Here is a 12,409-nt window from a genome sequence, read left to right as displayed (position 1 = left end):
GAGTATCATAGAATGCCAATTTAATAGAAGAAAGTATTCTTGCGTTGAGGGAGTACTTGAGTGGAGGCCCAATGAGGTGACCAGATTTTAACATTGGTAAAGTGGGACACTATTGATAAAACTCATATCCTGGCGAAATAGCCACATGGCAGCCGAAAACCGTATACTCTAGCTTGTCGTGCATTCTTTCCAAAAATCGGGACTTTTTAAAAAGCTGCAGGATGTGGGAAAAACTGTTAAAAAGCGGGACGTCTGGTCACCTTAGGTTAGCACCCACTGCACCGCCAGAGCTTGTTGGTGGGAGGTGGGGTCAACGATAGCTTTTATGATCATATGACCCTTTTCCATTGTGACATCTAAAATAGTATAGTATTCTTTCCTTTTTATCATGGGGGAGAGATGTACCACAGATTAAGCAGTCTGAGAGCAGCTGATAAATTCTACATGTCTAGTACTGGGATGTTGAAACACACTGTGCTTAACGAAAGTGCAGGCGTGAATGACCAAAGGGCAGGAAATACAAGAAACAGCCTGCCATGTATGTCAAATGCCCAAGGTCTTCCTGAACCCGAAAGCACCGGACACGGTTTCATTTAATAGCCTCAGCTGGCTGCCTCAGAACGAATACCCTGTCTGACTGCTGCTCTGCCGACAGCAAGCTAGTGCGCTTTCAGGGGTCGCCATTCCCAGGCTGTACACAGCTTTCCCCTGCCTTCTCTGATAGAGGCTATTTTTGCTTTTGTTCGATGACAGAAACCCAAAACTGGTCTCCTTGGAATAAAAATCAACGGAGTTGTTGGTTAATTAAATGCCTTTGCTTTTCTGTTTGACAATCCCATGTGATTTCAGTGTTCTTTCTATCAGAGAGGAGCTCACACGAGCACTCCCTCCCCCCCTCAGTCCCCCATGTCCTGGCCATGGCAAAACTCACAGGGAAGCGGCCTTGGGAAGGATGTTCACAGAGGCAGCCAGTTTCTTATCCAGCAGGGCCCTAAAACAAAGAGAGGGTGACAGTGACTCGGGCATGTTGCCAGGATCTTAGAGAAGGGGCAAAGGAACAGGTGGTCCTAGGGATGACTCAGCACACCTGCGTCCAAGTAGATCACCATTTAGGATCCTCATCCTCCCATTCTCCCACCCAGCAAACCAACCCAGCCCATAGCCACCGCGCAGCGAACAGACGCCCACGCTCTGAAGTCCCGGTGTGGGTGGAGAGATAAGTAGGGAAGCAGTGACGAGGAAGTAGTTTTTCATTTTAAGGACAGGTGCAGCCCGTTTGGGGCAGAGGAATGAATTAACACTGGACCAGGAAGCAAGAGGACCTGGGCCCCATACCTGGCCCTGCAGAGGCCGGCTGTGTAACCTTAGGCAAGCGCTCGCTTTCAGGCCCGCATTAAGTATTTAAGCACCCAGTCTGAGATAGCCACCTGGGGTGGGCCGCCTCGCAGCTGACTGTCCTGCTGTGCAGAGAGGGCTGGTGGAGGGCAGGGCAGTGGTTTCTAGTCCTATTGTGGCAACAAACTCTTTTTCATTAAGCCACTTTCTTATGCTTTTATTGCTCAAGACACGTATCGGCTGCCAGTCAGTGCTTCTCATCTGTAGCTAACCCTGTGCCACACAGAGTTGATACGATTCCAAGCAAAAAGCACACAGGCCGCATCAAAGCCCATGTTTGCCTCTGGCACACCACATAGGCACTTGTCGCCTTCCACCTCATGGTCGCTGCACACCTCGAAGATTTTTTTTTTTTGACAGCGTACATTGGAATCTCTAGTCTGACTCTCTTAAGTCCCCCACGAGCTTTCAATCTCCGTGTGCTTCCTGTTCCTGTGCAGGGCACTGGTAAGACACGATGAAATGGGTTCCAATTAGTTCAGGGGTCACAGAAACAGAAGCACTGTCAAGTCATCCATGCAAGGAAGTGCTTCCTAGCGTCAGGATGCAAAGCCAGATCAGCCCTGGCAAACTGCTCAGCTCCGACAGACAGACTGGTCTGTTTGCTGATGCACTGGGACCCTGCGAAACAGACCTATCAGAGCCCTGCTCACTGATCCCTTCTTCCTCAGCTCCTGCCAGGAGACTTGACCTACTCTCTCTTCCCTTGAGTCCCAGACTAAACAGGGCTCTACTTAAGGCTCCATAGGAATGTTGCTGACTGCCATTCTCATTCCCGTGGAAAGCTCCGAGAGCCCAATAAATCCTGCACTAGGAGGAGAGGAGGCACGTGGGACGTTTTGGTTTAGGCAACTGCTATGTGTCTCATTCAACCATGACCTGAAAATATCCCATTTTATTGGTTGTAAAGCTGGCATGCAAACACTGGGACTGAGTTAAGCCTCTAGTTACAGCGGTTCGCAACCTGTGGTTGTGACCCCTTTGGGGTCGAACGACGCTTTCAGGGGTCACCCGATTCATAACAGTAGCAACATTACAGTTGTGAATTAGCAAAAAAATGATTTTATGGTTGTGGGGTCACCACAACATGAGGAACGGTATTAAAGGGCCATGGCATTAGGAAGGTTGAGAACCACTGCTCTAGGAAAAAAAAAAAATTACACTGTAGGAACACCTCAGCGGCTGACCAAAGAAACCTGTCCTTGGGTGAAAGGTTACAGAATTGTGGAGGGCTGTATTATTCAAGAAGGCCCTATAGTCAAAAGTTTTTTTTAAAGCATGAACAAGAAAGAGTTGATTGCCTCATGGTTGAGTGAGACACAGAGCAGTTGCCTAAACCACACCGAGCAAAGGAGCCATAGATGGGGTGCTCTGACCCTTCGGCGCACGTGAGGACGGCAGAAGATAGAATTCTAGCTAGTAGGGCCTCTGGAGGTGACCTAGTCCAGAGAGATCATGAACTAGTGATTCACAGACAAATACAAGGTTTGGCCCTCCTGGCATTTAAACACTGACTTTGTTACTACTATTTAATATCCAGTTGTTTCACACACAGATTATCAACTTTCTCTCTCACACATACACAGAAAGTCTATAACCTTGGGCCTGCAGTCCTACAAGGTCACCTTGAGCTAGAGCTGAGTGGTGGCTAGTCCCTGTAGGCCTGAAACACACTTTTCAGATCAACACAGTCCCTACTGCAGTCTTTCCTCCCAACACAGTCTGTATGCCACCCGGAAAAAAGGGGAGGCCTGTGACCTAGGATCATCCTTCACCGTTGATACCCCAGCCTACTTTACTCACTGATGTTGCATCTGTGATCATTTGTGTTTGCCACCCTGGTCTAATTTGGGCTTGTTGTTCTACACATATGGAGCCCAAAGCCCAGAAAGAACTTGTCTAAGGTCATCTGGGGAGTTGATGGCAGAGAGGAGATCAGAATCCAGGCTTCCTGACTCAGCATTCAGGATTGCCCCTGCCCACCCATCCCTAGTGGGAGCTCTTTCTAGTTATGAATGTGTCTGCCTGTCAATGATGGATCAAAGCCTACTGCCAGGATCCAGAACTGAAAGGAGGCAGAGTATGCGAAAGCAAGCATCGAACCTGAGCTAAAAGCTGGTCCCAAGGCTGGTCTTGCTGGTAAGTTTGAGTTTGCTGGGGGACATTTAAGGAATGCTCCTCCCCATGCACCTCCTTACCCTTCTTCCACAAGTCCTAGAAAATCAGCCTGTTTGCCTCTTTTCTAACCAAACCACTAAAAAACCTGAAATAATAATAATACTAAACAGAACAGACTGTGGCAAGCGGGCCATAGCGGCATCACTACAGATGTCTAGTTCAGCCGAACAGATACTGCAGCCTCCCCTTCTTACCACATCCTAGAAGGACCAAGAGTTATTACCCAGGTCAGAGCACACAAAGGAGCACATTTTACATGTCAGACCCTGTGCGGGAGACTCAGAGAATAGGAGATAGCCTGAGACGTGGGTGGGGTGGGAAGACGCAGAATGTGCGCTGCCGTAGTCGAGGAGAGCGGCACGCCAGGGCTGGCAGTGATGGGGACACCGCCAGACAGAGGAACTTAGAGGCGGCCATGAGCATGAAGATAGAGAAAAATCCTGAAAACGACTAGCACGAAAAAGCGTTGCCTACAAAGGAATGAGATCCCAAGGAAGGCTTAACTGAAGGGCAAACTTTGATGCAAGAAATCAGATATTTGTCTCCCAAGTTGATACTGATTCATTTGCTTGAACTTTCAACTAGCTAGACCCTCATGTATTTCTCCACTCTCCCCGAAACCCACAGGTATTAGTGGAAGTTGGTCCTGGATAGAACCCAGATTGACTATAATCCTGGGTATGTGTGTGGTGGTGGTGGTGGTGGTGGGGTGTCCAAAGAGAAGACAGCTTAGCACAAACCAGAAGCATCAGTAGACCAGTCTCTAGGTGCTAAACACTGGGGTCATAGTCCTGCCATAACCAAGGGTTCTAGGCAAGCACTCTTCTCCAGAGGTCCTGTGAATGAGGGAAGAGTTGGCATTCTGCTTGCAGGAGGGCATGATGGAATCAAATATTCCCTTTAGCTTGAAATCCCCAGTTGGGCTGTGTGCCCCAGAAACCCATACTTGACATTTTAAAACACTGGAACTTGGCCTGACCTTAACTTCAAGAATGCTAGGTTGTGGTGAAAGAAGAAAGGGAATAAGGAGCCCACCCCATTACCAATCCCCCAGCCCCATTAACCTTTGTCTATAAAGAGAAGCAGTGACGTTTAGATAGACCAAATCCTTTCTGAGCATCGACTATCTTCAGCTGCCAGGGTAATCCCCACAGTAACCCGGTGAGGTAGACGGTCATTATCCTAGCATCCAGAACACTGAAGTTTAGGGAAGGAAAATGTCTTGTCCCACAGTAAGGAGCAGAGTCAAGAGTCAAACCCTGTCTGATTCCAAGACCACTGCTCTTTCCACAGTACCACATCTGTTTCAAGAACGTTTACAAATACTCGGGCTGGCCTTGTCTTCGCGTGTCAGAGTGGGTGAGCACCTCTGGGCCTGAGCAAAGCAAATGCCTCCATGAAAGAAGCTCGAATCATCAGCCTGAAGGGGCCCACTGTTCTCTTACCTTCACACCTTGGGCGAGTCACCTGTTACTCTGGGTCTCATATCCCTCATCTGCCCCCACTAGACACGCAACATTTTCAGGCCTAGCAGCAGGACCCGTATCATCCAGCTGTGCTCCTAAAATCACCCCAAGTAGAGAGCTGTGTAGTTCATCCTGGGATGGACAGTTGGCAGAAGCCAGAGGAGAGCCCCAAAGTGGCCCCTCTGGAGCATTTTAGTGGCTCCCCAGGCGTCCTGGGGCAGCATCTGAGCCCTATCACCATACCTGGCAATGTCTCTGGCAATTTGCTCATTGGGACAGTTGGCAAAGACAATGGAGTGTGTGCCCGAGACATAGCTGCCAGTGACAGTTGAATGGAGCTGCAGGGTAAGGTTCCGGAGCATGGGGTATGTCAGGAAGGAAGCTGCCAGGATCTACAGGTGGGAAGGAAAAGCACAGGTCAGCAGAGGCACCCCTAAGTCCACCCCTCTTACCCCAAGCCCGCCGTGTCCCTTTTACATCAGAATTCCTGATGACTGTCATGAGCTTTGATGTGGAAACAGAGTTTTCACGACAATTTATATATGCATTTTACAGCTGAGAAAAATGGGGGGTTCAGACACCAACTTGTTCAAAATCATACAGCTTTTAACTGATGATGTCAGGATTAGGGCTCAAGTCTAGGTGACTTGAAATCCCTTCTGATGTGTACAAAATTACCTGAGGTCAAGTCCTGGTATACACTGAAATGCTACCACTTCATCGGTGGCGATACTTAGAGCAATGCTACGCGCTTAGGGCCACCGAGCACTGATGTTTCCGGGAGTGCTTGTATACAGGCACCAGACACTGGGTGATCCAGTGGGAAAGTGACACAAAAATCGACTGCTCCGGAAGTGTTGTGGCCTGTGCTGCTGTCACTGAGAACTGGGGAACCCGGAGGATGCCCCTACCTGAAGGAGTAAGAAAAAACTTTGAAAAGGAGATGCCACCTGACTTGGATCATAAGTACTATGTAGGCATCCAACAACATTTTTTTCGTTTATCTTAGTGGTGCGCATTTAAAGTAGGAGGAAAGAGAAACAGCTGGAAAATATTTTGTTCCAGGGCTCGAGGAATTCATTAACAGGGACCAGGGGCAACTTGCTAGAAGTCACAGGATGACTCAAGTGAAGGCTAAACAGGCTTCCCCCGCCTTCCAACCCAGGGCTCACATTTCATGATAAGGGACCTCTGTCCTCCCACTCATTTGATATTACCGCCAGGGTGCTGGCTCCTCCTCCCTGGCTGGGGGGCGGGGTCTGAGGAGCATTTTTGTCTCCAGCTTCTTTTTGACTCAGGCCAGTGGAGGCTGGGCATTTCATCCCCTCCCACCACCTACACCAAAGCCTCCAATCCAACATTCTCATCCACTGAGCTGCACCAGGGACCATGCAAGAAAAGGAAAGGAAATGGGCTTTTCAGTGAAGCTTTTTATTTTATTTTTTTTTTCATTTTGATGGCAACTAATTTAGCTTTTAGAGGGAGAAAAACCACAGATCAAGATATGGATCCAAGGTGCCAGGCCTGCTAGCTACCCGTGGCCTCTTCTCCCTTCAGTCTCCTCACTGTGCAACCAGGGACTGTGACACATGTGCTAGCTACCTCCCAGCCTTGCCACGGGGCTCAAACAGGATATAGAAAGCGTGTGTAATAACTAATTTAATAAAGGCAGGAGCCATGTTTTGCTCATTACTGTAGCCCCAGCATGGCACACAGCAGGTTCTGCATACTTGACCAGTGAATTCCTAAACCAGAAGATTCTGTTACTGAGACTCTACCTAGCCTTTTGAAGTGGGTAGGGCTTTTGGATCACCATGTTAGCGATGTTCTCCACAGGGAATTGCTCTGGGAGATGCAGGGTTACACAATGCCTGGCCCAGGCTCCAAACAAAAGGAGTCCTCCCAGGGGGTGGGTGGCACACAGTGGAATGAAGGTGCTGACAAGGCTGTGGGGGGAGGGGCGAGCCATACTGGCCTGTTTTCCAACCCACAGGCCGTTCCTTGACAAGATGGGGCATTTCAGCAAGCAGGTTTCAGTGCAGAGCTAATACAATTAAACAGAAACTCATCTCAAACGTGTTGAGAATCTTCTATGCGCTCATAAAGCCAGTATCTTAAAGGTAAATGTGCCTTCTAACTCATTCACTGTCATCCAGTCTAGGCTGACTCATAGTGACCCCCCTGTGGGTTTCTGAGAGTATAACTGTGTATGGGAGTAGAAAGCCCAGTTTTTCTCCCAAGGAGCTGTTGGTGGTTTCGAACTGATAACCATGCAGTAGCAGTCCAACGCACAGTGATTACATCACCGGGTAACATCAAAAACAACCCTTTGTTGAATATATAAGGAAACCCAGACAGAACATTCGGAAACTCAATGGCAGAATCAGGACTTGAATTCAAGTCTTATATTTTAGGCTCTTTGGACTGCAGTGCACATACCCAGGAGTGGAGAGCGGGCCATTTCAGCCTCACTGAACCAAGAGCGTGTCTAGTCTCAAGAACGTTTTTGCACCCCTAAGTAACAAAACAGGGAGAAAGGTGAGGCCTTCTACTCCTGCAAAGAGTTACAGTCTCGGATACCCAGAGGGTGGTTCTACTCTGTCCTGTCGGGTCACTGAGTCTGGATTAACTCCATGGCAGTGAGTCTGTTCTGTCTTTTCAGGTTAACAAGGTTGGGAGACATTTTTGATTCTCACAACTGGGGTGGGGGCAGGACTGGCATCTGGTGGAGAGGGGCCAGGAAGGCTGGTAATCTCCCCGTTGTACAATTCATCACATAGACGGCCTCATTTACCTGTGCCTCCCCCATTGGATGGGAGCTCTTCAGAGTCTCATTCCTTTCAGTAGGCTGAGCACCTTGCTACCCCTGGCAGGGAGCAGGGGCTTGAGGAATGTTTGCAGGACACATCAACAAAGTATCATCCAGAAAGAAGCACGAAAGGTCAGTGGGGAAGCTGGGGTGGATGCAGTAGTTTGGAAGGTGACAAGATAACAGGAATTCAAAATTAATGGAAAATATGCCTATCACACTACTCCTTAGCAGAAATACTTCTTCTGATAGTATTTATTACTATGGTATCAAATTACTGTAATTTTTTAAAGAAAAGCTTGCAGGTTATGTTCCAACAATTCCTTGTACCGTCTTTTATGCTACACCTTTGTTCATTTCACAGTATTTACATCCTCTTGCAGGGGTTTCTTAATCCACTCTGCCTTTTTCCTTTCTGTCCTGGAGTATTCACTATGGTGAGAAGTTGTAATTGACCTCACAGCCACCGTAGGGAGGCAGAAAGGGGTTCCGAAAGCAATCTAAACCCATGGCTCTAAACTTGGATTCTGAGTGTTTTGAATCTGAGACTATCCTGAAATTGAACACATGGTGTGTGTGTGTGTGTGTGTGTATACTTTCCCAGGTGTTGCTCCGGAATTTTAAAAACAAACAACACACCCCCCCATCCCTTTCAGGGATCTACAATTGCAAAATAGTTAATAGCCACTGATCTAGCCCCAAGCCTGTGCCATTTTTCACAGCCAAATACGGGGCCGAAAGTGGGGCACAGGATCACCTGAAAAGTGAACAGCGGAGCTGGGCTGGAATCCTGGGCTCTGACAACCCCCAGCCCCAGTTACTCAGCGTCACTTCCAACCGTAACCTTTTACTTTCCGAGAGGGATAACAGAGCTCCCAGGAAATGACGGAGAAGTTATCATAGTAACCGCTGTAGGCGGTGGTCAAGAATCTTTCACGTGACCCTTAGGTAAGTCCTCACCAGCGGACCAGCCCCTTCCCTTGCCCAACCTGGCTAGGAACCTGCGGCCGCCTCTCCGGATGGCAGGGAGAGTAGGGGTGCTGGTCGGCTCCGTTAGAAACAACCTAATCCTCCTCCAAGGCCCTCACCTTTCAGCCCACCCCAGGGTAGCGAAGACAAATTCGCCTTCGTTCCCTCCCTCGCAGCCCGTGGGTTCCCCGCGGCGTGGAGAACTCACCAGGAAGCACACGAGGGCAGAGGGCCGCGGGCAGCTGGGCAGAGGGCACCGCGAACCCAGCTTGTCCATGGCGTCTTTGCCGCGGCAGCAACCAGGGCCAGGGGCCGTCCCAAGCGGAACTGCCCGTGGCCTTCAACTGCCACTTTGCACCTGCTGCGGGCCGCACGGCCCCGCCCCGCCGGGAAGAAAACAGTGGGAGGGCCAGCGGAATCCGCAACAGACAACCGCTCCGGAAACCCACACACCCTACAAAAAGAAAAGTACTTTCCCTCCTGGTCCAAGCAAACCGAATTCCTAGCGATGCAGTTCTCAGATGAACAAACCTCCAGAGCCATGCTGCTCTGCCACTTCAGGGGCCCCAACAGGCCACAGAGCTCCCCCTCCCTGGAGCTGCCTTCTAACCCTCGTTGGCTTTGAACACGCTGGCTCTCTACCGCCCTTCCACGTAAACTCTTCCGTCTTCCCAGGCCGCAGTTCGTGCAGCTTTTCCCAGAACCCACCATTCTTCTATTCGGCTAAGGCGCCGTGCACACCCGTTGAAGCATTTAACGAAATTGGGCGGGCCTACAAACAAACAAGAAAAGCGGCAGCTAATTGGGAGACTTTTGCCCTTTTAGAGAATACATAGTTCACCGTTCCCTGGGTTTCCTTTTTTAAAACCAGCTTTTCATGTGAAATACATTAACTTAAAAATAACCACCCTAGAGCTGGGGGGGTGGGGGGTGGGGCAGCAGGGGGAAGGAGATTGAGGGCACAAAAGAAACTTCTGATGTTCTGTATCTTGAGTGTAAAGATGATTATGCAATTGTATGTTATCAACATTCAACACACTGTACACTTTAATGGGTGCAATTCACGGTACGCAATGCAATTCACGGTATGTAAATAAGTTACAGAGAGGGGTTAGAATAGCGTCAGCCAGTTCGAAATATTTTCATCCGGGCAGGCCAAACAGCATCCACACAGTTAAAGCTGCCCTGAGATGCCAGTTCACAGCCTCTAGGCTCACTGTAATCATCTGTGTTGCAGTCTGTTGTCCAACTCTAGGTACAAATTCTTGAAGGTCTAATACACTCCCTGGCAGAGTAGCTAACAAACCATCGTAGCCCTAGTCCTGCCATTTATATCCTTAGCTGTGCACACTCAGAAGTTACTTTAACCTCTCAGCTTGTGTTGGGGGGTGGGGTGGGGTGGTGGTGCAGGTAAAGTTAGGACTAACAGCTTCGTAAGGCTAAAGTGCCTATTTACAGAAAATGAATATAAGAGTGCATCATAAACTGTAAGGAAAGCCCTGTCACCATTTCAAGAGCAAGAATGTGCATGCTAGCTGCCAAGGTTAACTCAAGAAAACTTCCATGAGTGAATGATAGGCTTAGGATCTCTGGGGAAAATTTCGTTAGAGAATATACAGCTAAGTGGTTCTTTGAAACCCCTTCCTATTTTAAGTCTACTCAATCAAGACAGTGATTTTTAAAAAAATACTTATTACACAAATAAGAATGCAATTACCTCAGATCCTGGCATGATTTCCTGCAATATCGAGGGCTTAGCACAGGACCCTGCACAATGCAGTATGCATTTGGTGAGTGACTACACGGTAAGGGTGTCTGGATGGTATCAGGATGAGGGTGGGCAATGAAGGTGATAGTGGGGTAACGGGGAAGGATGGCAAGAAATGAAATGCTACTTAGGAAGAAGCCTCTGAGATTTTCTTCTTCCTTCATTCAGTCCAGGTTGGTTTTTTTTTTTACTGTCTCCAGGTCCAAGATTAAATTCCAAAAATTGAATTCTGCATTTGTGGCTTTGGCAGTCTTCAAAGCAAAGGAGCCCTAGTGGCACTATTGAGAACTGGTCTGTTAAACGCAAGGTGGATGCTTCAAAACACAAACTGCTCTGCGGATGAAGTTGAGGCTAACTGCTTCCATATAGATTTACAGCCTTGGAAAGCCTATCTAAAGTCACCGTGAGTCAGAGTTGACTCCAGGCAGTAGGTGGGCTATAAGAACAGTCTGAATTGCCACTGTTTGGTGTAGTATCTGCTTCAATTATTTGGATTCCAGATCTTAAGGACGAGTAAATGAGCCTGGTTAATTTCAGACCTGCCATTTGTTCTTTAAGGCTCTACACCCTTGCTGAGTATTTGCATTCCCCCCTCAATATACTGAATCAGTGTTCACATTTTAACAAGTTCTTAGATTTTCAGGTAATACCATCACCTCTGCTAAACAGAATAAAGTGTTGTAACACTTTGGGTGACTGGGTCTTCTGTGCACAATTAGCAACACTCTAAATTCACGATTTGTTAAATAGCGTTGGGCTTGGAAGAACAAAGCAATTGTGATATCAATCCGTTGAGAAGGCAGTGGTGACTTGATACTTTGAGATGTAATCGGAAATAAGGAGGGCTCCAAAAACCTTTCTCCTTGAAATTGGTGGGATTTGTTTTTGTAAGGTAGCTACAGGTTTATCACTTTATCACCAAAACGAGAGAGGGAAATCGTGTCTTTAGCTTCCTTTCTAGATGGTTGTCTTTCTCTCTCTAGTACGTGAAGGCGTGCATTGTCCAAACAGGCTCTATCTCCCGGTGTTGAGGCACTTAAGCCTTACGCGCTGATCAGACTCTGCAGACGACTGGAATACTTGGGGGTCGACTCAACATGTAATGGTTCTTCCCTTGTCAACCTCGCATTCCGCAGATAGTAGCGATTTTAAAACTCAAACCACCTCTTGCCCGCATGAAATTTCTCGGGATTGCCATTTCCCGTAGATTCCACAGTTGCTTGTAAATGCATTTGGCCTGGTTGCAAGGGACGGCAAGGTCAATTTAACTGGGTCTTCATCTTCTCGTTTGTACCTGGGGTACGCACAGCATCTTGATGCAAACGGACGAAACACACTCATGCTGGCCCTAACCCCCTTCTTCTGGTGCTTCGTAATGGTGCCCCCCTAGGCCCAATAATGCAAAAAGACGCTCCACCTCGGTCTTACTCACGCCTTCGTCCAAATTATGGAGAAATTGCATGCTGTCTTACAGAGACCTGGCCCTCCGCGTCCCCTAGATACGAGTCTGTGATGGGATCTCGATTCCCCCCACCGTCTCCACTCGGCCTGGTGTGGCCTGGGCTGTGGCGAAGGCCACGGCGGCCTCTACAACGGCTGCTGCCAAAATCCAGGTTTGAGAGTCTGGAAGGGCGCCCGCGAAGCCACCGAACCTTTGGTTCGTACCCATCCTCAATGCGGGGCATCTTTTCGAGCCTTCGCTCCCCGTGGCAGAAATCCAAACCGACTGGAATATCCGATTAAGTGCCCAACCAAGCAGCGCTTGGGGCGGTCCACCAGCCCTAACAAACAATCAAGGGCGATCGCTGACTCGACCCTACCGAA

The 12,409-nt window shown here is 48.6% G+C and overlaps 1 protein-coding gene across 4 annotated transcripts in view; it reads right to left on the bottom strand.

Annotated features, from left to right (window-relative positions):
• Positions 1 to 12,345, bottom strand: part of LOC115871874 (protein CutA homolog) — a 25,722-nt gene extending 13,377 nt beyond the window's left edge. For 2 of the 4 annotated variants that reach the window (XR_006680714.1, XM_030887385.2), the window contains exons 1-4: positions 10,535 to 12,345; positions 9,026 to 9,589; positions 5,283 to 5,431; positions 932 to 991 (exon numbers count right to left, since the gene is read on the bottom strand). Coding sequence is in view for 3 of the 4 variants with exons in the window: in XM_030887385.2 (XP_030743245.2) it covers positions 932 to 991; positions 5,283 to 5,431; positions 9,026 to 9,094 (278 nt within the window). In the remaining variant the exon portion in view is untranslated. Of the gene's footprint in view, positions 1 to 931; positions 992 to 5,282; positions 5,432 to 7,833; positions 8,428 to 9,025; positions 9,590 to 10,534 lie in introns of those variants that run through there. The other 2 variants (XM_045296572.1, XM_045296573.1) reach the window with 2 other exon arrangements.
• Positions 12,346 to 12,409: the final 64 nt, after the last annotated feature.

Source organism: Echinops telfairi, unplaced genomic scaffold (genome assembly GCF_000313985.2).
Source record: "Echinops telfairi isolate 266 unplaced genomic scaffold, ASM31398v2 ScPeMD7_7410;HRSCAF=8448, whole genome shotgun sequence".
Lineage (NCBI taxonomy): Eukaryota > Metazoa > Chordata > Mammalia > Afrosoricida > Tenrecidae > Echinops > Echinops telfairi.
This window is presented reverse-complemented; position numbering and strand designations above follow the sequence as displayed.